The 26,250-nt window shown below is 47.6% G+C and overlaps 12 protein-coding genes across 12 annotated transcripts; 6 read left to right on the forward strand and 6 right to left on the reverse strand.

Moving 5' to 3' along the window:
* The first annotated feature begins 681 nt into the window (after positions 1 to 681).
* On the forward strand, positions 682 to 1,662 carry BDV27DRAFT_30222 (CVNH domain-containing protein). The gene is made up of 3 exons (XM_032076270.1): positions 682 to 1,091; positions 1,145 to 1,337; positions 1,387 to 1,662. The coding sequence occupies exons 1-2, from the start codon at positions 959 to 961 to the stop codon at positions 1,333 to 1,335; spliced, it is 324 nt and encodes a 107-aa protein (XP_031931903.1). The 5' UTR covers positions 682 to 958; the 3' UTR covers positions 1,336 to 1,337; positions 1,387 to 1,662.
* On the reverse strand, positions 1,365 to 4,358 carry BDV27DRAFT_30219 (uncharacterized protein). The gene has a single exon (XM_032076269.1). It carries the CDS (start codon positions 4,086 to 4,088, stop codon positions 1,941 to 1,943), a length of 2,148 nt encoding a protein of 715 aa, XP_031931904.1. The 5' UTR covers positions 4,089 to 4,358; the 3' UTR covers positions 1,365 to 1,940.
* Positions 4,359 to 4,669: 311 nt separating this feature from the next.
* On the forward strand, positions 4,670 to 7,674 carry abp2 (putative ARS binding protein Abp2). The gene is made up of 2 exons (XM_032065435.1): positions 4,670 to 5,630; positions 5,681 to 7,674. The coding sequence occupies exons 1-2, from the start codon at positions 4,977 to 4,979 to the stop codon at positions 7,367 to 7,369; spliced, it is 2,343 nt and encodes a 780-aa protein (XP_031931905.1). The 5' UTR covers positions 4,670 to 4,976; the 3' UTR covers positions 7,370 to 7,674.
* A 271-nt stretch (positions 7,675 to 7,945) lies between these two features.
* BDV27DRAFT_153649 (uncharacterized protein) lies at positions 7,946 to 8,588 on the reverse strand (the record flags this gene model as incomplete). The annotated part of the gene is made up of 3 exons (XM_032071837.1): positions 7,946 to 8,282; positions 8,351 to 8,403; positions 8,517 to 8,588. The coding sequence occupies 3 exons, from the start codon at positions 8,586 to 8,588 to the stop codon at positions 7,946 to 7,948; spliced, it is 462 nt and encodes a 153-aa protein (XP_031931906.1).
* A 789-nt stretch (positions 8,589 to 9,377) lies between these two features.
* Positions 9,378 to 10,075, reverse strand: BDV27DRAFT_153650 (uncharacterized protein; the record flags this gene model as incomplete). Its single annotated transcript, XM_032071838.1, has 2 exons — positions 9,378 to 9,905; positions 9,971 to 10,075. 2 exons carry the CDS (start codon positions 10,073 to 10,075, stop codon positions 9,378 to 9,380), a joined length of 633 nt encoding a protein of 210 aa, XP_031931907.1.
* A 637-nt stretch (positions 10,076 to 10,712) lies between these two features.
* Positions 10,713 to 11,490, reverse strand: BDV27DRAFT_153651 (uncharacterized protein; the record flags this gene model as incomplete). Its single annotated transcript, XM_032071839.1, has 2 exons — positions 10,713 to 11,345; positions 11,398 to 11,490. The coding sequence occupies 2 exons, from the start codon at positions 11,488 to 11,490 to the stop codon at positions 10,713 to 10,715; spliced, it is 726 nt and encodes a 241-aa protein (XP_031931908.1).
* Positions 11,491 to 12,638: 1,148 nt separating this feature from the next.
* Positions 12,639 to 13,970, forward strand: BDV27DRAFT_121727 (ketohexokinase). Its single transcript, XM_032065436.1, has 6 exons — positions 12,639 to 12,729; positions 12,791 to 13,187; positions 13,246 to 13,404; positions 13,456 to 13,517; positions 13,572 to 13,682; positions 13,737 to 13,970. Exons 1-6 carry the CDS (start codon positions 12,683 to 12,685, stop codon positions 13,906 to 13,908), a joined length of 948 nt encoding a protein of 315 aa, XP_031931909.1. The 5' UTR covers positions 12,639 to 12,682; the 3' UTR covers positions 13,909 to 13,970.
* Positions 13,971 to 14,361: 391 nt separating this feature from the next.
* BDV27DRAFT_121729 (ribosome biogenesis protein BRX1) lies at positions 14,362 to 15,731 on the forward strand. Its single transcript, XM_032065437.1, has 2 exons — positions 14,362 to 14,631; positions 14,700 to 15,731. The coding sequence occupies exons 1-2, from the start codon at positions 14,390 to 14,392 to the stop codon at positions 15,550 to 15,552; spliced, it is 1,095 nt and encodes a 364-aa protein (XP_031931910.1). The 5' UTR covers positions 14,362 to 14,389; the 3' UTR covers positions 15,553 to 15,731.
* Positions 15,732 to 16,013: 282 nt separating this feature from the next.
* On the forward strand, positions 16,014 to 17,502 carry BDV27DRAFT_121731 (uncharacterized protein). Its single transcript, XM_032065438.1, has 2 exons — positions 16,014 to 16,267; positions 16,317 to 17,502. The coding sequence occupies exon 2, from the start codon at positions 16,336 to 16,338 to the stop codon at positions 17,407 to 17,409; it is 1,074 nt and encodes a 357-aa protein (XP_031931911.1). The 5' UTR covers positions 16,014 to 16,267; positions 16,317 to 16,335; the 3' UTR covers positions 17,410 to 17,502.
* Positions 17,503 to 18,247: 745 nt separating this feature from the next.
* BDV27DRAFT_121732 (Rab family GTPase) lies at positions 18,248 to 20,016 on the reverse strand. The gene is made up of 5 exons (XM_032065439.1): positions 19,764 to 20,016; positions 19,682 to 19,694; positions 19,182 to 19,571; positions 19,035 to 19,115; positions 18,248 to 18,977 (listed from the first exon to the last, which is right to left on the reverse strand). Exons 1-5 carry the CDS (start codon positions 19,782 to 19,784, stop codon positions 18,847 to 18,849), a joined length of 636 nt encoding a protein of 211 aa, XP_031931912.1. The 5' UTR covers positions 19,785 to 20,016; the 3' UTR covers positions 18,248 to 18,846.
* Positions 20,017 to 20,222: 206 nt separating this feature from the next.
* Positions 20,223 to 23,909, forward strand: BDV27DRAFT_30267 (putative Chromo domain protein Chp1p). The gene is made up of 4 exons (XM_032076271.1): positions 20,223 to 21,764; positions 21,841 to 22,725; positions 22,781 to 23,106; positions 23,160 to 23,909. The coding sequence occupies exons 1-4, from the start codon at positions 20,550 to 20,552 to the stop codon at positions 23,710 to 23,712; spliced, it is 2,979 nt and encodes a 992-aa protein (XP_031931913.1). The 5' UTR covers positions 20,223 to 20,549; the 3' UTR covers positions 23,713 to 23,909.
* On the reverse strand, positions 23,832 to 26,125 carry BDV27DRAFT_30299 (putative ATP-dependent Clp protease). Its single transcript, XM_032076272.1, has 2 exons — positions 25,577 to 26,125; positions 23,832 to 25,503 (listed from the first exon to the last, which is right to left on the reverse strand). The coding sequence occupies exons 1-2, from the start codon at positions 26,016 to 26,018 to the stop codon at positions 24,107 to 24,109; spliced, it is 1,839 nt and encodes a 612-aa protein (XP_031931914.1). The 5' UTR covers positions 26,019 to 26,125; the 3' UTR covers positions 23,832 to 24,106.
* Between the last annotated feature and the right edge of the window lie 125 nt (positions 26,126 to 26,250).

The raw sequence follows: 26,250 nt of genomic DNA on the forward strand, positions 1-26,250 counted from the left end.
GAAAAAGAAAAAGAAATCTTAAGAAACCGCGCAAAAATAGATAGTGCTGGTATATTAAAACCATTTTGAAGCTGAATTTCAGGGATTCGATCTTTTACCAAAACAGGTAAGGTAGCGCTTCCCTAACGTACGGCTAAATTTTTGGGGAAAAAAAAAAAAAAAAAACAAAGAATTGCATTATCAGACAAGGAAGGATCTCGGTTCTGCACTCCAATTCACCCATCCGGGGGCAATCGACCAGCCTTATACCCCTCACGCCATTATCGATACGGTCTTCCAGCTCTTCTTCCCAGGTCTTTTATTGGTTATAGGCATCATTATCTGCGACATCTATGGATGTGGCTTTCCCAATGTAGAGAAAACGAAATACGGAATACCCATCAATGACAAGCATTTTCCATGAAGCAAAAGGATTAAAGATCCCAAATTAATTGCCTCGGAGCAAACAAGCACGATCTGAGTGAGGTCTTGCAGCAATTGGCGTCCGACAGCTGCTGATCACTACTCCTCTAGGGCCCACTGCTGAAGTGTCTGCCAAGAGACCCCATATCATCGCACTAGGTGGGGGAGTCTCTCACCATTTCTTGATGGGCCAATCTGATACGGTTTCCTCTCGCTGCAAGGATCCATCAGAACTGTTGCCTGAGGGAATAGGAGAATGGTACCGTGGGAAGGGGTCAGAGCTAATCCTGTTGTAGTGCAACAAAGTCAAATCAATACCTCAGCTCCCCACCGACGTCAATCATAGGCGGAATTCAACAAATGATTGGAAGCCATGTGTTATTGTGTATAGCATTAACGAGATTGACTTGACATATGGGGGAGAGGTCCTACCCGTGAGAGACTCAGATATAAATACCAGCTGCTTGTCCTGCTAAATCTGTTTTCCGGTCTTCTTCCTCAATTCATCATAACACAGTCACAACAAGTATCCTCAACAAACAATTCCTTAGCCAACATGGATTTCCAATCGAGTGCTCAAAACATTCGCGTTGAGGGAAAGAATATCTTGGTTGCTGAACTCCGATGCGAGGACGGTGAATGGCGCGAGGCGAGAGTTGATCTGGATGAGCATCTCGGAAACGACGATGGTACTTTCCTGACATTTTCCAAAATGAATGACTAGCTCTAATTTGTATCATAGGCCACTTTCAATGGGGCGGTCGGAACTTCTCCGACACTGCTGAAGATGTCCATTTCGCGATCGAGGGCGGTTCAAATGTCCCTGTTCTCCGCGCCCAATTGCGCGATCGGAACGGTAACTATCAACCACGCGATGTCAACCTTGGTGAACGTGTCTCCAATGCAAATGGATACTTTCATTTCCAGTACTGATTGTATGTGGATGTGGCCTTGAGTGAGATGGCGTTGCTAACGAGGCTGTAGCGATCCCTATATTATGATATTATTTGACTATGGTTGGAAGGACACCTGCGAGGCACATTATGCTCTAGCATACAGCTGCAAAGTGCCGTTACGATTTATAAATACTTGTTGTACCTAGTATAGCTCTTCGGTGTATGCGATACCTTTGAACGCGAATCCCTCCTGGAATTATGTCTCTACTGCAAGAGTCATACATCAAGTACTATCAGTACAGGCACATGAGTACCCTGAAACGAAACAACAGGTCATTACCAGCAAGATGATAAAGGGAATCTGCCAACCCATACACCTCCATATAGCCATCCGTGTCCGATCAACCTGTAACTCTAACCCGAACTCCTTAAAAGCATCATAGACCCCCGGGTGTATCACATGGTAAAGAAAGCCTGGCAATGAAAAACAATACTGACAGAAGAACAAAGCAAAAAGCAGGTAACCGATGATGGAAAGCACTCCATGGCAGCTTCATGACAGCAGACTCGCATAATGCATATATATATAAATAAACAAGCAGAAAGAGAAGGGAAAAAAAAGAGAAGAAATGGATTCTCCTTTTACCAGGCGTGAGTTGTATCGCCCGCATCCATGTCGTATCCGTTCCAGTCCTCATCACCACTCACTTCATCATCAAGGAAATCTTCCTCATTGAATTGGGTTTCACTTGGACGTTGATTGTCGATGCGAACCATAACCACGTCACACATGCCTTGTACAGCTAGCGGCTTTTGATTATCGTCACTGTCAGGCGTTGCGCGGTGAGATGCACTCAAGCCAGCATCATCCTCAATCTCAGAAAGCTTTTGTTGAGCGAGGCGGGCGCTTTTTCGTTTCGAGGGTGTCGAAAGTCCACTACCGAGAGGATCTGGCTGAGTAGCTTTATTGTCTCCAACTACACTACCAGTTGAGCTACCAGGTGCTGGCGGCCGGGAGGCAGGAGGAATAGTGCTAAGGGTGGCATCTGGAGGTGCACTTCGCCTTAAAAAGACCTTCTCGAGCTTGCCAATCCATTTTTCTCGAAAAGATGCACGATCGCGCCACCCAATCTTGAGAATCGCGCTAATCACTAACCGCCGCAAGTTCCGCAATTCAGGAGCTGCATCAAGAAGGGATGTGAAGAATACATCCGCCGTCGTATCGTCCCATTTGCGTAGCTGTACCAACTCAATGTCTTGTAGAGTAGATGGCCACGTTGGGACCTCCGAGCTATTGAGAAGCTCCCTGAAGTGAGGTTCGACGTCATGATAACTAGACAAGTCATGTATTGAGATGTCCATCTTAAATTTCTCCAGACTTCGACAAGACTGCGCCAGGCCTACTATGAAAGACAGACTCAAATGGCGATTGTGACTTAGAGCCAAGTCCCGAAGATGCTGGCCGTGGGATACGAGAAAGGCACTAAAGTTTGCCGTAGTTACTTCATCGCAGTTGTTTATCGTGAGCGACGTCAACGCTGGAGGTAAGTTGGGCAAAAGATGCTCATTCACAATCGAACACTCCAGGAACTCCAAGCGATGTAGCTCTGGGAGTTCTTTAAGCGCTGTCGCAAGGACAACTTCCCTCTCGTTTGACAGATCGGTAGGATCATCCACGTCAGAATCTTCCGAGGCAATATGCAGCAGCCTGAGCTCCCGTAGGCCGCTGAATGAAGCTTGAAGATGTTTTTCCATCATGTACGGAAGTAGCGCCCTTGTTTCCATGAAGCGGCTGTTCCAATCCCAACTGCGCAGACGGATCGAGCCTGATATGAGTGACGTGAAAAGACTTTCAGGATAAACCCATTTCGTCCTCTGCCAGAGAGGAAGACCGACAACATAGTCATCACTATGATAGAGGCGCAACGTTTTCAATTGTGGTGCTCTCTCTACCAACCTTGGCAGTTCAAAGTATCCCAGGGTCGGACCACTTTTGTAAGATAGAAGGATCTCTGCGTCGATATGTAATTCTCTAATCTTGTTAACGTAATTGGTCGAAAGAGACTCCTGCGGTTTGGATAACAGATTGAGCAGTCCGTGTGCTTTAGCGGCGGGTATCAGAGGGGGGCAATGGTATAGAGCAGCCATCGCAGGCTCGTGGAAAGTGCGACAAAGCAGAGAGACATTCACAAGCCATTGTACTGAGCTGTTTCTGGTTGCAGTTTTTTCATCCACTAGAGGATATGCAGCGCTATAGAATATATCAAACAGTATGTGGTAAGGAAGAGCTTGCCAAGGGGGGATAACACCAGAGCCCACGAGGGGGCCAATATCCTCTTCCACTTTCCTTCGTTTATAAACAGGCCTACCCAATTCCCAGCGCTTATTATTAGAGGTTCTCTTCGATTGCTTAGTTCGAGACCTCGTTTCCACAATCCGTTTACGTTGGGGTCTATGTGAATTGCGGCGACTTGTTGGTTCGGTAAGCGGATACGTTCGAGTCAAGGATTCAACGGGCACTGAGGTCTCTGGCTCCTCACCGCTCGCACCTCCTTCAAAGTTGTCGTCCGTGGATTCTTCGCGATATGACACGGGCACGCGATTCAAATCGCGAGGGCGCAAAGAAAGAGAGAGACGTCTGGCTTGTTCGTCGTCAGAATCGGGGTCTTCATTAAGTCGATCTTCTGAGCTGCTCTCTTCATGGTACGATTGAACTCGCGTGCGGCTGGAGCGAACAGGACGAGACTGATTGAACGGGCGACGGTGAGATGAGCCTATAGAAGGAGCCATAGCGAGTGGGCTGGATCGCCCTACGAACAATGAGGGGCGAAGCAGAGAGGTACTAAATTGCACATGATCTGCGAAATGCGACAGCGCTCGACCAAGAGCTCAAAAGGGAGGCACTGGTTAAAGGTCTACTGCAGTTCGAGGTTTGACGTCAGAACCAAGAAAAATGAAGACTCTGTGACTTTGCAGCGACCGTATGATGGAGGTGAAAAAAGCCGAGGACTGATGAAGTCAATCAACCGTGAATGCTGCTCTGGAAGGGGTGGAGTTCATGGGCAGGTTTATCGATAAGAAAATCAGAATCCGTCATTGAATGATGATGAATGGATTGCCTGATCGTCCAGGCGCGGTGAAGTAACCCCAATCAGAGATAGCGGAGCATGTGACTGGGGCCAAAGACCAAGCAAGGCATTGACAGGCATCAACTCCCCCGCCCTGAGGCCACAACGCTAGGCCGGGATGGGCATCGAGGGGAATCCCGAAATAGAAACAGTCAGCTCCTCCCAGTCCATCATCGGCCTTCTTTAAAGCGCCGCCGTTCTTCCAGCCACCTTCTCCTCTTTTCCCCCCCCGTCGATTCCGTGGTGATGATGGCGCTCTGTTTCCTCCAAGGCTTCTGCCCACATGGATTGCAATTTCCGACATTGATTGTGTATGCGCTACCTACTATATAAATACTTGTCAATTCATGCGCTCGATTGGGCTGGTCCCTAAGCTAAGCGCGCCCATTTCGATCTAATTATAGCCTACTGTCTATACGCGCTCAAATTCGAAATCTTTGCTTTTGTCTTTACCCATACCTATGATACCCAGCTATCTACTCAGCACGCACCAATCGTCCTTATCTTGTTGCGCCATTGTTTACTTGAGGGAGTCTTAGCTCGTTGACTCATGATGGAAAGCTCGTTTCCGAATGTCATGAACCCTTCGGAGAGGAGCGACTTAGGGGCACCGCCGATGGTTGTCCAGCAGTATGCAAGGTATCCACCTACGTTGGAACCTGGATTACATAGCGCTTCTTCCCTAGGCAGTGCTCGCAGCCGGATGGCGGCCTCCAAATCGCCCCCACTTCATCGCAAAGCAACTCCACGCAGTATTCAATCCTCGCCGACAGTTCCGCGACCGGCCATTCCCCCATCATCTGCTGCACGCTCGGGACCATCGATGTCCCCTCCAGTGTACGATCCTCTCCGCCAGAGGCAACCACCTAGAGAGTCCTTAGACCAAGCAGAGTCCCGATCACTGCCATCCCGTGACATTACAGATGAAACCATTGATGACGCTTACGTGATGTTCATTTTCTATTGTAATCCAAATGTGCCTCTGTCTGTAGACACTAGCGAGTTGCGAAAGACTTTCCGGTGTCCCCCACGGAGTGACGGCAAAAGCTTTAGTATCTTCACACTCTGGGAACTTATTCGGAAACTAGACAGCAAAGAGTTGAAAACATGGATATCTTTGGCAACCGAGCTAGGAGTGGAACCGCCTGATTTGGAGCAGGGGCAAAGCACGCAAAAGGTCCAGCAATATGCTGTTCGCCTAAAGGTCGGTCGAGTGTATTATCTTGTTGTAGGATCCTTACTAAATTATTATAGCGTTGGATGCGAGCGATGCATGTTGATGCTTTCTTTGAATACTGTCTGGGCCATCCTCATCCTTATTATACTCAACTTCCCGCCAACAATGCAGTGGTCAGCGAGAGCCGCGACGGAGTGCCTTTAGAGGAGGACCTTGCGTTACGCGCCCTCGTCCCTCAGTGGAAACCCAAGCGAGGTAGAAAGCGAGCGGAAGAGAGGGAGAGTATGAATGATAGATTATCCAAAAGGCCGCAGCTCGATACCTCTGTGGGCATCTTACACACGAGTACATTCCCAGCTCACTCGACGACTTTCCCTCAAAGTGCAATTCCATTTAGTGCCTTCCCTGACGAGATCGAGCCAAACGATCCGTGGATAGCAGCCACATCCTCATTTGGGGCGAATGGTCCGTCAGGGAACCCGGTTGCTCAGCACGGCCAGGATCTTCGGTGGAGATCAGTTGAACGAGAGGCTTCACCTTCAAATTACCCGCACTCTGCAATTCTTCCTAGGGGTCACCATCCATCCGACGTATTTATTCCTCCTACGGAGCCTCGGTCAGCGGTTACGCCATCGTCCGAGAAGTCGCGCCCTAAACGGCGTCATGGCCCAGCTGTTTCATCTGCCTGGCCGACCAACAATGGATCGTCTACTGGGAAAACTCGGGGACGACCTCCCGGTCGCGGGACAACATCCGGCCCCTTTTCCTCCTTTCCAGTGAACCCTAGTCGCTCCGAGCCATCCCATTTACATAGCTCCAACGCAAGACCCCCTTCTTTTGTATTAGACCAGGATCCTTCCGGTCGCTATTCCAACGCTCAATACCAACAATCTCCTACACCTTTTCATGGCGGTAATAGACCAAACAAACTTCAGCTGCAAGTCCCTCAGCACCCAGGCGCGCCAGTCCGTCTCGCGACACCGCCAACACTAATGGTGAACGGTGTCAACAATGCATCTTTTAAAATTGAGGGACAACGTCGTAACAGCGCTTCAGCTCCCCCGCACGACACTCCCGGTGCAGCAACGAACGCGCCAACTGGTGCTCATCGCAGTACCAACCCAAATGCGGACATTTCGTCCGATGAGCTCGTTCGTGTGCTTTCCAGTGACTTGCTGCGTGGAAAAGTGACTGGTCGCTCCACCCCTTTAAGTGCTGAAGAGGCCCGAACACTCTCTTTGGCTATGATCGCTAATCTGACTGCTTCGTATTCTCAATTGCCTTTGGGGATGCCAGTTCTTTTGTCAGCTCTGCATCTTGGGCTAGGGCACCATTTTGGCTACCCTGGTGTAACAGAGAGTGCGATGGCAATAGATATTAGAACAGCGACTGCGCCTTCCATCGATGCACCAGCGGCATCCAGCAATGAGGAACGCTCATCAAAATTTACCTATACTATCTTCCAGGAATATAAGCATGGACTTCGTTTCTCGACGAAGGTCACTTACGGTGATTTCAATATCAACAATCTGGAAAACAACAAGACCGGAAATGCGCCCGGAGTGACAGAGGACCTGGACAATAGTGTCGCAGAAGTGAATAGCTCGACAGATGGCGAATTCGAAGTGGATGGTGCAGAGAATGCTGTTCCTGAGATGACTTGGAGACAACGGTATATAAAGCTTCGTTCCCAGATGCAGAAAAAGGAGCGTGCCTTGTCCCAGTACAAGCGCAAGATTCTGGAGTCTGTAATGGCAGACATCTAAGCCATTGCTACAGTGGTAGAATTCAGTGCGCTGGAAGACTGACTACCAGCTGCTTTGTTGTGTTGAGCATGTTATCTCATTTGCTTGCTTGATAGCAAGCTTCGTTCTTTAACTGATGTGATCTAGACATGATCTTCCATCTGTTTGCCTGGAAGCATTCTGTTCTGTGTTTAGTTTAGGTTTCCTACAGATACCCCTTGAGCGGCCTCGTTTCTTGTCTAAATTAAAGCATGTTTATAGAGCAATACCTAAGACGGCACTGAGTGCTCTTTGCACATACTTCCATGCGTGCTCCTTTACTTGAAGTAAACCTTGGCCTTTGTACTTCGTAGATTCTTAATAAAATAGGAGGACCCCTTCGACGTGCTAAAGCAAGTCCCCTGTCTTCACAACACTGGAAGCATATGAACCCATCTCCAACCGCAGCGAGGGAAATTCAAAGCAAAAAGCCTAGCTTGAACACACCCAATCACCAAGCCAACAAGCCATTCTCAATAGTCTTCCTTCAGCTTGAGAGGCTTTCAAGCATCCGCGTCACAACCCTCCCCTTCAACCTGCACATACCCATGCCCACCATCAGTCAGCATTACAGAATTGATCAAATAAAGCATCATCACTAACCCCAAGCGCAGCCTCGTCGATCTCAGTATCCTCTCCAGAGGAATGCTCTTCAACCTTTGCCAAGTCAGTCCTTTGCTTAACCAGAATTTCTGCGAGGGCAACGGCAACCACCTTCATCGCTTTTCCCTTCTTAGCAGCTGCCTTCTTTGGCACTGCTATCTTCGGTGCAGTCTTGCGCTTTGCCACCGATGACTTAGTAGCCTTTCTTGGGCTTGGGCTTGGGGTGTCAGCTGCGGATCCACCGCCAGGAGCGTTGTTGCGGCCTTTTGAGAGACGCTCGTAGCGTTTCGCGCTAGTTTATCACTCAGAACTACTTTAGACGAGAAAAGTTGGGGAAACGGAGAAGCAGAAGGGACTTACGCAGCTCCTCTAGAGACTATGCTGCATTCTTTCGCAACTTCTCCGAAATCAACCTGTGATTGATGCAAAATTGCGTGTAATCAGTTCTGAGTGCTCTAAGTGGAGAGGTTTTGGACGGAGTGTGTCGGCTGTGTAAACAAGTATCTCTGCGTGTGTGCTCTCTTACCTTGCCGTTGTTCGCGTGACGGACGCAGCTAAGCAGGAACTCAATCTGCTCCGAGTCGGTGATGGTGGGCATGTTGATTGTTTTTTTTTTTTTTTTTCTCGAGTTTGATGTTACCCTTCTAAGGTGATAAACAACTGAAAAGAGTCTTTGAGAGTACGCTTCGGTAAGCTTGTTGGGGGAGGTAGTTGAGTATAGAGAAGGTGGATGATACTGAAAGGGAAGAGGTTTGAAGGAGAATAAAAAGCGAAACAACACTGGGGTTGCATAGACGGAAGACAGGTAGTTGCAATGACATGCGCGGTGCAGTGAATAAATCCAGTACAGCGGCGATGCGTAAGTTCATTTGTCGACGCTTCTTGTCTTGAATGAAGCGCGTGAGATGTGCTTCACTTTCTAGACTTAGTGTTGAGCCATACAAAACGTTAAATAGAAAGTGGCTCCTTTGATCTACTCACACTAAATTTAAATCCTACTGAATGGCTTACGGATGTTATTTTCACTACAATGTCAGTGGAAGTCGGCTCTCTTAGCTGGGCCTTATGTAGTTTCGAGAATCAACCGGTGGCTCTTATTCTCAATATGTAACAACTCGGTTGCTTGTCCAATAACCTCAGTATCAAACCGAGGGTGTAGATAAACTGCTGTACGAATAAAGCACGAAACCAAACCTCCTTCCACATGCTACTTAAGAGTCCGTCAGAATCATAAGCAGGACCCCACCGACCATCTGAAGCCCTTCAATGGAGAGAATGAAGTCAAAGCGACGCAGCATTCACTAAGAAAGATTATTCGTAGGCACCGTAAGTCGAATGACGCTGGACTCGCAAAAGGACAAATTTCCGGCAGATGCAGAACACCCATCTACGCCATTTCAAAGCTCTTGCGATCCTCATATATCTCCATCGCGTCATTGACCGCGTTAAGAAGATTAACGTCAATGCTCTCATCCTTCACAATTTCAGCCTTAACCTTCGACTCTGAATTTGCCTTAGAATGCTTGCTTCCCCTAGGAGCTCCAAGCTCAGTAGCTGAGATAGGAGTAGAAGTCACTTTGGCTCCCTTCCTGACCCCCTTCTTAGGGGCTGCCTTGACCTTGGGTACTTCAATTGTGATAATGGTTTCGGCCTCGGAATTGTCGGTGATGAAAGGGTCTTTGGGTTCTTCGGTCTTAGTCATGCTTTTCTTTCTTCCACCACTGGGGCCCTTGCGCTTCCCTTGTCCGGGGGGAGTGATGAGTACAGAAGCAGCCGAGGTAGTGTTCGCATTTGATGGCTTAGTGGTAGCCTCGAGATTGGGGAAGCCGTACCGCTTGCGAATGGCACGGAATCTGTTGCCGACAGATGCAGTGTTGGTATAGCCCATCGCGGCTCCAACATTGGTCAAGTTGACCTGAATAGATATCAGCGATGCCAGTTCCATTGGTAGTAGGGCGTATTCGTGGAGTATTTGCTTACAGTCCTGCTTTCATCAATGTTTCGCAGACACTCGATAATAAACCGGCCATCTTGCTGGCTCAAAAATTCGCCCTCTTCGGGAGTAGCACTCTGGTCGGATGCCATGGTCTCAGATGGCTCGTCGTGGGGATTAGCTCGATGGTGGGAAAATTTAGCTGGAGGCAATAATATGATAGATAGTCACCAATATATTTAGTTAACCATGGAAATGATGTGAAAATGGCACGTGGGAGTGAAGATGAATGGATGTTGAACTACAGGTGAGAAACACACTGGAAGAGATGAGAATATCAGTGGTGTACTTTCTCACACAAGGGATTGAGTGATTAGGGAATAGTATTTGAGGCTTCCTCCAGTTTGATGGATATTGGCGCAGTGTCCTACGATTGTGTCATTGGTTTGGTGAATTGAGATGACAGTCGTAACGGCGATAGGGAGTTGTTGTTAGAGAGACAATATGATACGACCTAATCACTTTCTATGCAATAAAGAAACACATGTAGGATTTCAACTGAAGTGTTACATGTGAGATCAAGTAGAGAACATTATGTACTATTGCCCACCAGGCACCATGTCTCTTGCCAACAAATCCTGTGGTGTCTCTTCGGGTAATGAACGTCCAGATCTACTCTAAAGGACATAGTAGCCATCTCTAACATAATTCTGTAGCATCCAAGACAAATTTTCTCAATAGACGAGTACAAAAACTATTACAAACCCGTATAGAAGGACACCAAAGACCTCAACAATCCTTAGGCTCTTCAACAATTTTCAATCCAGGCTCAAACATTCCACAAAATTCCACCTCGCTGCAGCTTGCATTCACCACCTCCATTTGTGGTTCTTCCACCTTGACAAAAACGTCGCTCAACATATGATCCTCATCCGGCTCTAACTTTGTAGGAGGCCAGGAATAAGCTGGACTCAGTTGATGCTCGAAACCAATTGTAGGGCTCAAGAAGCTCGGTGTCGCACTGTACGTTGTCAAATCTGTGGGAGACACTGTCATTTGAGAGTAAGGAGGGGTGATTGTCCGGGCGGGCGAATCCGATATTATATGATATGTGACGCTGGGAATATCGGCTAAAGCAGGAAATCCTTGGGCATGTGGATCGGTCTTGATGTAAGGAGTTGATTCGCTTGAAGATGCCCGAGGTTCTTGTTTGAGAACCGGTTTCATATCAGAAGAATCGGCTTCTTTCAGCAAGTCTGCCTTGCAAGGGTTTAATTTAGACCTATTCGGGCTTTTCTTGGTACGAGCCGCTCGGGGTGTTGATGTGATGCCTTCCATCTGCTGTCTGAAGCGAGAGTAACGCATTCGGGCGGCATGACCGTTGGAAATTTCGAGTTGGTTTGCAACGAGGCCCCAGTCAATCTGTTCAACTTCTTAGCCGGCTCATTTGTTTTAACTCTAGAAGTCAACTTACTGATTTAAGATCAAGCTGTTTGATGATGGTATATAAGAACTTGACTGTCGGGCCATCAGTCGGCATGGCTTTGCTACGTCTGGCGGTGGACATGGCTGCAAATTCGAACGGGAGGGGGCCCACAGTTGAATGAGTAGATTAGCTATGCTAATGAAGCGCTTAGTAGATGCTCAGGATGTGCTGGGAAATTGAAAACCTGAAGTTGGCAGAAGAACATGCACTCTGGCGCACAGAAGGTAATATATATACACCATTTCCTCCCATATATTGAAAGCACCCCTTAGTGTTAATAAGAACGGTAATTAAGAACAAATATATGTTGGCATACTACTCTTACACTTAACTAAGAGAAGTAAAAGCCCTTTGCCATCCACAAAGAGTGAACGGATAGCTTTGTAGTTCCAGAGACGCCACCTGCATGTCTTATCTCCTACGTCCTGGCAAATAAAGAAATACTTTACCAGGCAAGATACATTGAGTTCTGGCCCATTTATTTCACTGCAAGTAGAGCACGACAAATGCAGGGTCCCTTTGTGACTTTGTGTACGAGTATCACGTGGATTTGTTTGCCCTGGGTCAACTATAAACTTAAACTTGCAGGCAAATAGCAGATATTGTTGATCTTGGATTGTCTTGTAGAGAATATTATTCTAGTTAGTAAAGGATGAATGAAACAGAAATACATCTAAGCGGGGTAGAATAACTGTGACCGCATAAATATACACGTTCTTATTAGTTTCTTATCAAAATACTCTGTTTACCTTAATCCTTCATGAATGTAGTGGAAATAGCACCTATATTCAATAAACATTGTTCTTTGTAGGTTGAGTACTAGCTCCTGAATGTGTTTGTTTCAGGAGACCAAAAATTAGTCTCTCATTCCGAGCCATACCTGCGTGATTAGGGTAATGCAAACTATAGAGCAGACTATTGACCATTCTCTGTCTTCAGCTCTGCACTTATCCTATATTGTATTCTACGGTAAGGGGCAATAGCATTTCCTTCATGCCTACAACGGTAACTTGATGTCTAATAACACTTATTTGTGTATGGTAGCTTAAACTACAAGATGGTTCTATTATATTTGCTGATATTGTTCTAGAAAAACAGAACAATTTCCTGTACCTCAAAAGGTAGGGTTTTATATGGCTGTAGAGGGTGGGTCATGACTAATCCTATCAACGACTGCCCCTCCTCCCCACATACTCACAAACGCTCATACATCTGCGTATCCAGTAATTGCCGCAAGAGGTTTTGTAAGAAAATTGACCACTCTACTGTCAAAATGTCGTTAGTCGCCATAGGTGCATGCTATGTTGATACTATCTTAACGTTGGTTGGCACCACGTTCACCCGGCGCTTAAGTCCACACTAGCTCATTATGTTTGCCCAGAACCCCTCATTACCCTGGCGAAGATGAAAAGCTACGGGCTACCAATATCTCACGGCGACGAGGAGGCAATTGCCCTAATACTCTGGAAGTACTCCAACAATTGACAGTGCATAGCCCGTCGCAGACAGGGGTATCGCTGAATCTTATTGCCGTTCTGCCAGCAAAATCTTCTATTGCGTCTCAGCAAATCCGGTCTGCCTTTGAGCCTCGTGTTCAGCTCGTCCATTGTATCTATCGAGAGCAATATGCAGAGCCAGCTTCAAGTTATATCATCAAAAGCCAGTCCTCTGGGAGCAGGACTATTGTTAACTACAATGAGCTCCCCGAGATGACAGTGGATGAGTTTAAGCGAATCGCAGACGACCTAGGCTCAAAGGCCACATGGTTTCATTTTGAAGTCAGTCAACCCTTCTCATATTCCTTGGCCTCATCATACTTATGAATCGTAAATCTAGGGTCGCATACCTGATGTCACGCTGGCCTGTATACAATATCTTCGGCAACAGTTTCCATCTTTGAGAATCAGTGTCGAAGTAGAAAAGCCAGGACGAGAAGGCCTACAAGAGCTGGCTATGGAAGCCGACGTTGTCTTCTACTCGAAGAGCTGGGCTCAGGTAACCTCGCTCGCGCTTACAATGTTAGACTTTTGACTAAGAATTAAACAGGGAAATGGTTACACGTCAGCCAAAGAGTGCCTCCGGAAGCAATCTCTACTTACACGCAAAGCGTAAGTGTCAGGGTTTCTTTGCGCCGTCGCCCAGAGGCTGACTCGAAGTATCAGGCAACTTCTCTTCTGCACATGGGGTGAGGATGGGGCTGTAGCGTTAGAGACAAGTTCTGGTGACGTGATTCACAGCCCAGCTTATACTGCACCAGACTTTACGGTTGTTGAGTAAGTGACTGAGAAAAGTGCGCTACTGAACCAATCTCGCTAACACTATGTAAGTACTATTGGTGCTGGAGACACATTTATAGCCGGTATGCTCCATGCATTAATCTATCGAGGCGATGCTTGGAGCCTTTCACAAAAGCTAGGTTTTGCAAATCGGGTAGCAGGCATGAAAGTAACGCAAGAGGGCTTCTCCGGTTTGGAAAGGGCGTTGAACTCATATCCTTAAATCAGGGCTTTAACACATGTATGTAACATACTGTTCCATATCAAAAACAGCTTGAGGCTCCCTGTGGGGTACAAATTTATGAAAATACAAAATTGGATTCACAAAATGTAGTGAGAGATCAACACAGGTTACGAGTATATATATTTGATAGAGTAAGCTATACTTGCACTTAGCCGGACTTCCTTATGCAATATTATTCAACCATCTATCTAGAATCAACAAATACTTGCAGTAAATATAATCTGACCACAAATACATGACTACCTGCTAGGATGTGGGTTTGCTGGTGCTTTGATAGTAGTAGATACTTATCATGAATTGCCATTTTCGGTAGTATCACGTGAGAGATAAACTACGGCACAGAGATTTGGAAGGCGGTAAGGCCCAGAAAAATATTCTGCCCCCAACTTTTTTGGAAGCTTTTCGCTGCGCCGATCAACAACTTAGATTTTCTCTAAATCAGTTTATTCCCCAATTCACAATGGCGGCAGTATATAAGTCAGTGTCTAAGAAGCAGGCTAAGCAGCTTGCCAGAGAGCAAGAGCAGGACGACTCAGACGCAGAAATGGCCGAGATGGCTGACCTTCTCGCCGACGCCGACGATACAAGCGACAGCGAAGACGAGGAGGAAGAAGATTTGGAATCAGCCAAGAAGCAACTTGCTGCTGGATATATGCCAAAGACTCGGGTTCTTATGTTGACTTCCAGGGGTGTCACATCTCGGTATGTTCATATTGTCTTGGTCCTAATTGAACAAAAGGAGCGGTATTGCTGATCGGTTTTGATACTAGCCATCGGCACTTGCTTGCAGACCTTACTGGTTTACTCCCTCATACCCACAAAGAAAGCAAACTCGATACCAAAAAGAAGACCGCAGGATATAACTTACTTCTGAACGATCTCGCCGACCTTCATTCCTGCAACGTTATTTTCTTCCTTGAGGCTCGCAAGCGTGGTCAAGATTTGTACCTCTGGCTCGCTCGTCCCCCGAACGGACCTACACTCAAATTCCACGTTAACAACTTACACACTATGGGCGAACTGAATGCTGGTTTCAGCGGCAACTGCTTGAAGGGTGGCCGTGGTGTTGTGGTTTTTGATCGCTCATTCGACGAACAAGGCCCGGTTATGAGCCAGCCAGGCAACGAGTACCGTGGACTGATTCGGGAGATGCTGCGGGGTGTCTTCTCCGTCCCTAAGCGTGGTGTCAAGGGAATGAAGCCTTTCATTGACCGTATCATTGGTGTGTTTGGCGTCGACGGCAAGATCTGGATTCGCGTGTACGAGATCAGAGAGTCCGAAGGTGGAGGCAAGAAGAAGTCTGAGGATGGTGAGGAAACCGTGAAGCCTGTACCTAAGGGCAAGGATGGTCTACCAGAAGTTTCGCTTGTCGAGGTCGGACCTCGTTTCGTTTTGACGCCGATTGTCATCCTGGAGGGCAGCTTCGGCGGTCCTGTTATCTACGAGAACAAGGAATACGTGAGCCCGAACCAGGTCCGTCACGATATTCGGATTAGCAAGGCAGCGCGCCACGCGAAGCGCAGAGACGTGCAAACCGACCGTTTCGCTAAGCGGACAAATTTGGGATTGGGAGAAGGCCAGCGCAAACCAGATGCATTGGACAACAGGCATTTGTTCGCATGATTGCTTGCTTTATTCCGTTTACTTTTCATTCATTTTGTCTCTTCTTGTTAGTGCTATTAGACTCGATATCCTAAGGGGATGTACATGTGTTTGAGATGCAAGGGGCACCTTATCATGGTCTAAAAGGCGTCTGGTGTGAAACAACATAATAAAAGTTCAAATGTCATGATGAATTCCAATCCAAGTCCTTCTACCGGCTAGTAGAAGTCGCTCAATTTTTTAGGCTGAACTATCGCATTAGGGCATCGTGCTGCAGAAACCGTGCGCATTTGACTGAAGATGGTACCATAGCAACCAGATATTGAGCTTTGTTTATCCTTAGAAGTTCGTACATACTTCATAAACTATGAATGATGTGAGATTTATGTATGTAGATGTAAGGGCGGAGATTAGATAAGCGCTGCTATATAAGAGTCATAACATCCGCTTGGGGCTTGACTCCATCCCTCCGTCAACCACCATGGCACTATTCTTGCCGTTTAGCCCTCTGCGGCTGTCTGGGCTTGACTTCCATATCACCATGTGTTCTTGTTTCTCTAGGGACCAGATTTGTTTTGTTTTGGACAGCCCCAAGGGCGGGGTCTCGACTTAGTCCAACTTGCGATCGCGACGGCAGCGCTGGCTTGGGCAGCGACTGTCCACTATATTACACAAAATCCACTATCCAGCTGTGTTATCTAAACTACCTACCTTTTGCGTTTCCATAGTCAGCAAGGTTCGGGTCTCAAGTTATGTTTGGCGGTGACCACAGCTAACGAGTGTAGCGCAAAACATATAACAACGATGACATTGAATCAACTAGCTACGGAGCTATTGCTCCATGTATTTCGTTCCTGTCAAACAATATCCGACATTTTAAATCTCGCATCAACTTGTCGACGACTTCGTACTGTCTTTAGCAGATCCAATAAGCTCCAAATTCTCACCGATATTGCCGAGCGCGAATTCGGACCAATAGAGGAGATCATCCAAATCGTAACGCAAAACGCAAGCCAACCAGCTCACTTAATACGCAAGCCTCCCATGACCAACCCCCTCTTCAAACAAATAGTCCAAGTCGGACGCGTAGCTCGGAAATGGGAGACAATCTATCCCGTCAAAAAATGGAAGGTGGATTATGAAAACCGACGATCATTGACAGATGACGAGCGATTCCGCCTCCGCCGAGCTATCTATCGCCTATGGCTTTACCATCGCGCATTCCATACGCGTACGCATGATCGCTTCAGCCGTAAGCTCCCACATATCGTCACCGAGCGCGCGCTACTCCTGCATAACTGGTCTACGCAGGAGCTGGGTGATATCGAGGACGTGCGTCTCATTATCGCCGATGTCGTCCAGAATCATATTTGTCCTAGTAATGGAACGATTCAGCGAAAGTTTCGCAAACGGTTCCCGGAAAGTCACCACCAGTTGGCATTCAACATCCATCTGAATTACCCAGCGCCCAGCCCTCTAGGGCCTTCCGGGCTCTTTGATAGCCCGAATTCGGTCGACCAATACTGTCATATCGCACATGTTGCCAACTTTACTGAGTCGCCGGCGAAATATAGATCTAGGTTCCGGAATGACTTTTTTCATGACCCCGGCGCCGAAGGCTGGGGCGATGAGATCCCTCACTACTACGTGGTCCAGGACATGATGAAGCTTGATCCAGGTCAGGTGCTCTGGCTGCGCGAACATGCGCCCCTGAAAGAACAGGTAGAGGGCTATGTGCACTCCCTGGGAGATTGGTTTCGCGACAATGGAGAGACATTCGGGGATACACTCGAATGGGTGATGAAACAGAGAGGCGACGATATCGAAGAGTTCAAGGCGGCCATTTCAGACCGGGAGGTGGGGATCGTGTGGGATTAATGCATAGCATATCTGCGCTATGCACTACTCAAATGTATTACGAAGCTACCAATGTACCTATGTAGTGTCCATGAATAACCTTTCCATAAGCAAGCAAGGGTACAACACAACATCCATCTAAAAATCAGGGTTCCACCAAATAAATCCCGCATAACAAAGTCACCGCATGAACAGCTCACCTCCCTATAGTAATTTCCAATCCTCCCAAAAATAGAAAACGTCAATATAATCCAATCTCCCATCCACAAGTTCGAACTTCGGCCGTTATCCAAACGTTCTGGAATCCAAATACTAACCTAATTAAACCCTCCCCCCAAGACGCCCCTGATCGGCCCACCCTAAACCACACTGGGGGTCGAGAATCCGACGCTGTCGACTGGGGCTCTGGGGCGCGAACGGCAAAACGCAGAGAGCTAAAGAACTAAGAACCAATGGGGGAGTTTGCGGTGGGTTTGCGGACTCCAGCGTGGAATTTAGGTACTAGGGCTAGTGTGCTTAGTGCGCGCTGTCCTGTGGGGACTTTTTTTTCTCTTGTCACAGAATATTCCGTATAAATATCTGGTATGGAAAAGATACGTAGGATTATAGGGAATGTCATGTAAAGATGATGGTGCAGGCAGGGAACAAGTGAGGCGAGTTGTTGCTGACTCTGACCATGGATCTGGTTTAGCCTAATTTTTTGGTTTGCTTATGGTACGTGGGCAAATCCCCTTCGAATTTCATGGACCTCGCGCCTTTTTGACGTGGGGCTCCCGCTGTTTGGTCAGTGGGCCTTTCGAGACCACCGAGGTGTTGATGCTCATTATATTCCGCTTGCGATGATACTTTTAGGTGCTAGTTGATATTAGTATCTGCGACATATGCATGCGCCGCATTAATAATTGCTAGTAAATAGGCTGGTGGTGAAACGGGACCATTGCCACTGGACTTAGTGATTGCTCATGCTGTAATTCGTAATTGCCAACCCATGATAGCCTCATACACGAACTGCTTTGGCACTCTCCTACGTAGGCACCGACAAAAACAAACCCAAACTTCGTTTCGATAATTGACCAGAGTGTGAGAAGGGTACATGGGATGAGGTAGGAAAAAGACAGAGAAGGCCAAAGAAGTGTGCCAAGGCGAACACAGGTCCGTAGAAGACAGAGAATAGGAAAATTGTCAATTCCATAAAGGGATAAGAACGAACCAGATAAAGGAAAAGAAAGGGAAGGGGAAGAAAATCAACAAAATGATGTCTAGGATGTGATGTCCCACAAGCATCACCATACAATGACCGTGTCCCTGGATGCCGTTCCCAACGTTCCTCTTGTGTATCATCTCCGCGGAGGCTAAGTAACAGACAAAAAGAAAGATCAAGACCATTCGATTATCACATCACAGAATAAAAAAAAATCGTGGCGGTAGGCGTGTCATCCCCTAACAGTAAGAAATCATCTAACAGCAACCCTGCTTCGTCTCAGGATCCTGCGAAGGGTTGATATCCACCACCGGACGACGGTCACCAAGACCGGCCTGGCTCGAGTCGCCACTGTCAAGAGCCTTGCTGGACACAATCCGGTAGATTTCTAAGCGCGCGTCAGCATAACGAAAAGAAAAGTTGGGTAAAGACGTATATTGCTAACCTGTGAGGATGTTCTGGAAAGCAAGCTCAACGTTGCTCGCATCAAGGGCAGATGTCTCTATGAAGGAGAGGTTGTTCTCGCCTGAAAGCAAGTTAGCGAGCCAAGGATAAAGGCAACTCACGCATCAAGTATGTGCCCGAAACTTACTGGCAAACTGCTTAGCTTCCTCGGTTGGCACAGCGCGCAGGTGTCTCAAATCACTCTTATTTCCCACAAGCATGATGACAATGTTGGAATCTGCGTGATCTCTGAGTTCTTTCAACCACCGGTTAACATTATCGTAGGTTTGATGCTTGCTGATGTCGTAAACGAGAAGGGCACCGACGGCACCACGATAGTAGGCAGAGGTAATGGCGCGGTAACGCTCCTGACCAGCAGTATCCCAGATCTGCGCCTTGATCGTCTTAGAATCGACCTGAATAGAACGGGTTGCGAACTCCACGCCAATGGTCGACTTGGAGTCCAGGTTGAACTCATTGCGGGTGAAACGACTCAAAAGGTTGGACTTTCCAACACCAGAGTCTCCAATAAGTACCACTGTATGATAAGTACCGCAAGTTAGTGGTGTCATTCAGCGAGTGGAAAGTCTCTATATGCGTGGATCTTTCGGCGCTTCTGCCGGGGGGGGGGGGATGTGGCAACTTTACCCTTGAAGAGAAACTACCGAATCACTCAATTAGTTATACAAGACAAGCACGTAGCGAAAGGATGGATAGAAAAATGACGTACATCATACTCGTCGTTAGCCATACTGAATGGTTGTGAGAGCTTGTTAAGCCCTAAAAGTGGTGGGGTTTGAAATTTGGGGGGACCTTGACGTGGCCGAGTTGAATAGTGATTAGAGCAAAACCGACAACAGTGGGAACGTTGATCCTGTGGGTGGCGGCGTCTCGTCAGTTGACTGTGGAAAGTTGCAAGATAAATAGCAGCCTGAGGCGAACTAAGGCCACCAGCGAAACAATAGTCAAATAAGAACTTACGGCGGTGGTATGTTTTTTATGGTAAGGGGAAGACGGCGAGGCAGAAAGATAGGAGGTTATCCAGATGTCTTTCGCTCCCCTGCCACTCCCGTGCTTCGTCGCGCTGCCGAGCGGACATTCCCGATTTGGGAATAGTGGCTGGTCACGTGTACCTCTCGTTCGTCAGTAGGCACTGGACCTTCAATGAAAATCATATGACAGAGCGCGACGACAAGAATCGCTAGGATTACTGTCTCCTAATGATGGTCATGGCTTACTTTTGATGTATATTATGTCCATGATTTATTTCACATGTTCAATGTCGGCCTTTGCCGAGAGCGGGATTCACTGATTATCGGGCGGGCATACAACTGGTTTTTCTACTATCTCTGGTGGTAGCGATCATACTAGTAGTTTGACCCATATCTTTGCCCTTTCTATTTGACAAGCCACTTCCTTTGGCTCTGTTCATCAAAGTCGATCTATACACAGGCTTCCTGCTGCACCCCTGCTACCTCAGACACTGCTGCTCTGATAGCGGTGCTCTTTTGTTGCAATGACTGAGGTCAGTGATGATGATGATGATATCTCTCTCACCTCAACTGTCCCTAGCCCACCGAAGGAGAATTACTATGTGGATACCATTCACGCCGAGCGTGAAACTTCCGAGGGAACCGAATTTCTCGTAGGATGGGAAGATTATCCTATTGAGAGGAGCAGTTGGGAGACAGCTGCCCAGTTTGATGATGAGCAGACTCTGCTCGACTGGGAGGAGAAAAAGAGAGAGATTGCAGCGGGAAGGCTGCAAGAGTTTGATCTCACTGATTTCAACAGACGCCTGCATGAAGCTGAACTGGCCTGCCAAAAACGAAAGCACAAGCGACATTTGAAGAGAGAAAAGCTTGCGAAAGGCCAGCTGGTACCATCAAAAACTAGCTTGTTCAGCTCCACGTCAAATGGCCCTGGCTTTACAAATTCCGATGTAACGCTAAATCCTTGCACTGATACCGCAAATGTATACTCGAGTAGAGCCACAAACCAGTCTCAGGTCGGCCCTGCTCGTTCTCAATCTATCCGTGGTGGGTTAACAAGACCGCCTCTAGTTGGATTTGGGACTGGCCGTGGTGGTATAATTCGCTCCCGTCCTCGGAGATCCTATGATGCTGATCCTTCCGCTCCCCCCAAGATGTTCAAGTATTTATCAACGAAACACAGATATGAGAAGGCAAGGGGTTATGAACCTGCTCCAGATGTCAGCCAACTTAAGCTTATGAGGCCATCGGAGTGGTTATCTGCCCCCGCCGCCTATTCATCCAACCCTGGACCGCAGCATAACACCAACATGAGGGGGCAGGAGCCAGATGAAAGCCCAAGAAGGGCGATTAGCGATGTTCCTAACATAGACACTTTCATCTCGCAGCCGCAAACATCCCGCTCTAATGATTCAAAGGCCTCAAACCATTCTTCGCCTGTTTCTGACAGGCCTCGCCGTTTATCTGACCGATCACGGGACCTCTATCTCCCACGACGAAGGCCTGGTCGCGAGGCTAAGTGGATTAAAGGGGAAAGGGGAAGTTATTTTGTTAACCCAGGAGAACTTCTATGTACCTTGTATTATGGACCCGATAAGAGGGAGATTGGTGAAGCTAGGATGTGCGGTTTGGACAGTATCAGGAGAAACCGATTTCTTAGGACTAAGAAAAATCACGTCCTTGAAATCTGGTTTCAACATCTCTGTAACCTTACAGACTACAATAGTCTGTGCAGAAGTGTGAGTAGTACATGCAAAAGCTGGCTTACCTGGTTACTTAAAATGAATTAAGTCGCTAATAGACATCATTTACCAGACAACAAATGAAAGATATTGGAACGGCTGGGTTGAGGGGTTTGACGACTCTGAACCAGATATCTATCGCTTTGGGCAGGAACTCACCCGAAGAAATCTTGTGGCTATATGTATTCCTGAAATACAGGGCCATGATGTATTACTTGCGTATCCACCAAATTCCGAGGATTTTGGTTTCTTGGATGGAGACTTTAGAGGTCCTCGTGACGTCTTTCTTCATACTGCCGTGAGGAGTGCTTTGGGGCCCATTGAGCGACTGGCCTTTGGTAGTCTACAGGGACAGCGTGGTCACCTGACAGAAACAACTACTGGGGCAGTGAATTCTTCACAAATTAACACTATTGTTGCAAACAAGCAAGCTTCTGAGGCACAAAGAGAGCTGGTTTCTTTAAATCAAGACAATCGCCCTTCAATTATCGAGTTTCCTAACGCACGCATAGGCCTGGAACCGAGGCCACACACAAAAACAGTTACATCACTGACGAATCGTCGCACTTCTAGTGATTCAATACCAGGTCTGCAGAGGAGGTCACCTGGAATCGATCATATGGGTATTGACCAGGGTCCTAAAGACCCCACAACGGTTGCCAATAGCGACAACAGGCAGCCATCACTGAGCATTCCACTTCCGTTTGACTTGTGCTATGAATTTGAGAAGAGGTTCGGGGTGACATTCCAGACGTTGGCAACAGTGGCAGAGAAACGTTTAGCAGGGTCCTTCTGTGTACTGTTTCCACAGGGCTCAACAGGTATTGAAGAAGAATGTCAAGCCATTGTTGAATTTCTCAAAGCCCACAATAGTGACAAATACAAGGCTATTGTTTACTCGAACCGCACTCCTGAAGATTGGGAAAAGTTCACTCAAGCGAAGAATGGAGTCACCTTGGTATGTGTCACCACCAGTACCATTATCAAAAAGCGGATACGCTGACGTTAGTCAGATTCATGAAAGCTTTCTGGACTTCTACAAGTTGCAGGGCCTTAATAACTTATGTCGCCAGTCAACATTCAACTTTTGGTCTTTCACTTTAAGCAAAGAATTTGGTGATAACGGACCGTATTTCCGTCGCATGCTTCAAACGGGTGGGGTTATTTTAATTACTGAAGACTACATGCTGAGCGATCTGAGAGGTACTATCGTTGTACTATCTTGGTTCGAAGACTATGCAAAGGGCAGGTATCCTGGAACATGGAAATTAATGCTCCGTCCGGGTGTATTGGATTGGGTGCAAAAGCAGATTGAGGTCACCGTGAACTCAAGATCTTTGTAGGTCATTGTGTATCACCAGGCTTGATTATACGGTCTAATAACAATCTCAGATGGCTCGCAATGTACCATCTCATTATGCAGATTACCGCCATCGGAGATGCGAATTCCCGGGATATCCTCACTGGCGCAGAGGTCGGCTATACACCAAACACGCTCATCTCTCCTTCAAAACTCCCAGGGTATGGTTTTCGTACAGACGACGAAATTCCGGATATCCCTAAGGATAGAACCCTGACACAAGAACAACGAAATGCTGATCACCTCATTGAGTTTTACGCTGGTTGGGCCCTGGTCAATTGTTACCAGTTCCGAAAGTTCTTTGTGCTCACAGCCTCCACGCTTCCGCGATGGGACGAGTGGCAACATCTGCAAATTCGCGTGGGCTCCCCAGCAATCATGAAATGTTTTGAAATCAACTATAAGTGGTACTGGGAAAAACTTAAGCATCCTGCGGCGAGATCAGCATCCCATTCAGAGAGGAGCTCTCAGACCCCTTTTACACCCCAAACTCCTAGGGCTGGCTCGAGCGAGTCAGCTATTTCTAGACCGACGCCGTCCTATATCCCTCCCCTTTCGCACCACTATCCCCAACCATATCAGTGATTGGAAAGTGAGTGATCTGTTGGTAATTGAGAAGTGTATGCTCGACCCGGGGTTTCAATTGCGTTCTATACATTCGCGCTTGTTACATATCTTTAAGATACCACTGTAATATACAACGATCCCACGATTAATGGCTATTATGCATCGAGGAGAACGAGGCAATGATTGGATATAAATAACGCAACTCCAATGGCTGAGTATAATGGCTGAGTATAAGGAACCGTCACAAGAAACCAAGCAAAGCTGATAGCCGAAACGCCATACGTAAAACGGAGAATTCACGGAGACTGGTATACTAAAAAAAGCAAAACATCAAAACATCGCTGAAGGCCAAGCATGCACGTCACATACACGAAATGCGCAATGTTTACTGAAATCGATTGATAGGTGTCAACTAGAAGCCTGCTGCTCTAGTCCGGTACTCACGGAAGTTTGAGATAGAAGGGTGCTCCTCCGAAGCGGCCTGCGCTCTAGCTTTCAGGGCCCTCTGCTTCTTCTCTCGCCGTTGCTTTTCTTCCCATTGGCTCTCCTCAGCTGCGATCATGGCATGGAAACGTCCGCCTTGTCCACGAGAAAGGTAAATAGGTTTCTCTTTACGAGCAGCCACAGATTCTGTTATGAGAACAAACTTCACGCTTGAACCTGGGGTTTCATACATGGCGTCGCTAAGAATAGTTTCCATTTCTGTTCGAAGGGCACGTGCCCCCGTGCCCATTGTGAAGGCGTTGGCAGCTATTTTATGCAAGGCTGGAGTTGTGAAGCGGAGCTCAATTCCTGACAGGGAGAATAAGGTTGTGTACTGTGCCAGCAGTGAGTTGCGGGGCTCCGTGAGGATCCGTACAAGCAAAGGTTGCGTCAGCGCGGAGAGCGCAGCGGTGACTGGAACACGGCCAACTAACTCAGGAATGAATCCATAATTTTGTAGGTCGGTAGGGTTGATGAGATCGAGTGCATTGAAGTAAGTTGGCTCACCATCAGGTGATTCGGGGCTAGCAGAGGTGAAAAAAGGAAGATGTTTCTTGTACAAAGCTTCCTCTTCCGACCCTGGCACTATAGGCACAGGCTGATTGTTTGCAGTTGCTGACTGTCCAGGCCTCTCGCCTGAGTTGGATGGTGTCCGAACAGGCTGGCCGAAGCCGATGGAGCCACGCGATATCCGATCCATCACCACCTTGTGTAGCCCGACAAAAGCACCAGAGAAGATAAACAGAATGTTATCCGTACGTACGTTGTAGACCTCTCCTTTCTGGGACATGCCCCCACTGTTAGAAGGTGGATACGGCGGGTTCCCCAATGGACTGTTTGATGGATATGTATTGGGGGTTCCACCTGTGCGAGGAGCGTTCTTCTCCTGTTTCGCTTGCACCTGCACCGTCGTACCTTCTATAATCTTTAGAAGGGCCTGCTGGACTCCCTCGCCACCGACATCTTTGCCATGACTGACTTTAGCGGCGGCAATTTTATCAACCTCATCCAGAACAATTATGCCGCGTTCTGCCTGTTCGACATCGTAGTTGGCTGCAGCTAGGAGCCTGTGAACGCAGACCTCGGCATCTTCTCCAATGTACCCAGCCTGCGTGAACGGTGTGCAATCTGAAATGCTAAACGGTACTGATAGTACTTTAGCTAATGTTTTGGCCATGAGCGTCTTCCCAACGCCGGAAGGTCCCAGGAGCAGTATGTTGGATTTCTCCAGTTGTGTTGCCGATGAGTCTGTGAGCTCGGTTTGGTTCAACGACGAACACGGATCAAGTGGTGGGCGGCTAGTCCGTTGTTGCCCTGGAAATTCATCTGTTACATGTGTTAGTATATCACTAAGATGACCATGCAGTTCCAGTTCTTGTCGGGCCCGTGAACAACCTACCCTCTACAGGATGGCGGTCAACAGATTCGCGCCGCGCACGCTTCGCCAGCAGCTCGACCGCTTCCTCATCACGTCGCTGTAATTCTTGCACACGTTGATAATGATTGTATACGGCGACACTGAGTATCTTCTTGGCCCGATCCTGTCCAACTACAAACTGATCTAGGTACTGCTTCAACGTTTTGGGCGTAATCCGCGGAGCTCCGAAAGCCGGGGTCGAGCCCAAGGGCCCAGCAGTCGGCAGTCCGGGTTCATAGCTACCGCTCCAGGGCTGATTTGTGAAATCTGATCGATTGAATTGAGATTGTGTCGGGAAAGATGTAGAAGAGTTAGCGAAGCCACGTTGTATGAGACGAGCAATTGAACACGGCGCGCGCCGATAGCGGAGTATGAGGTGGTGCGCCCTGAGAGGTGCACTGGGCCGTAGTAGCAGCCACAGCATGGCCGGGCGGCAAATGACTTGTAAACTGATAGGCGCAAATGATACGCGTAGAAACCGGCTTAAGAAAGAAGACCGAAGGAGAATTAATCAAGATGTGGAGGATTGAGCTGTAGTTGAAGGTACATAGAGATGATGACGCTGCCGATAGTAGATAAGATGGTGTCAGATAGTAGCTTTCCCCGCAGCACGTGATCGATACTTATCCGCCGACGCTATCCGCTCACAGCTGGAG

Source organism: Aspergillus caelatus (genome assembly GCF_009193585.1).
Source record: "Aspergillus caelatus strain CBS 763.97 unplaced genomic scaffold BDV27scaffold_18, whole genome shotgun sequence".
Lineage (NCBI taxonomy): Eukaryota > Fungi > Ascomycota > Eurotiomycetes > Eurotiales > Aspergillaceae > Aspergillus > Aspergillus caelatus.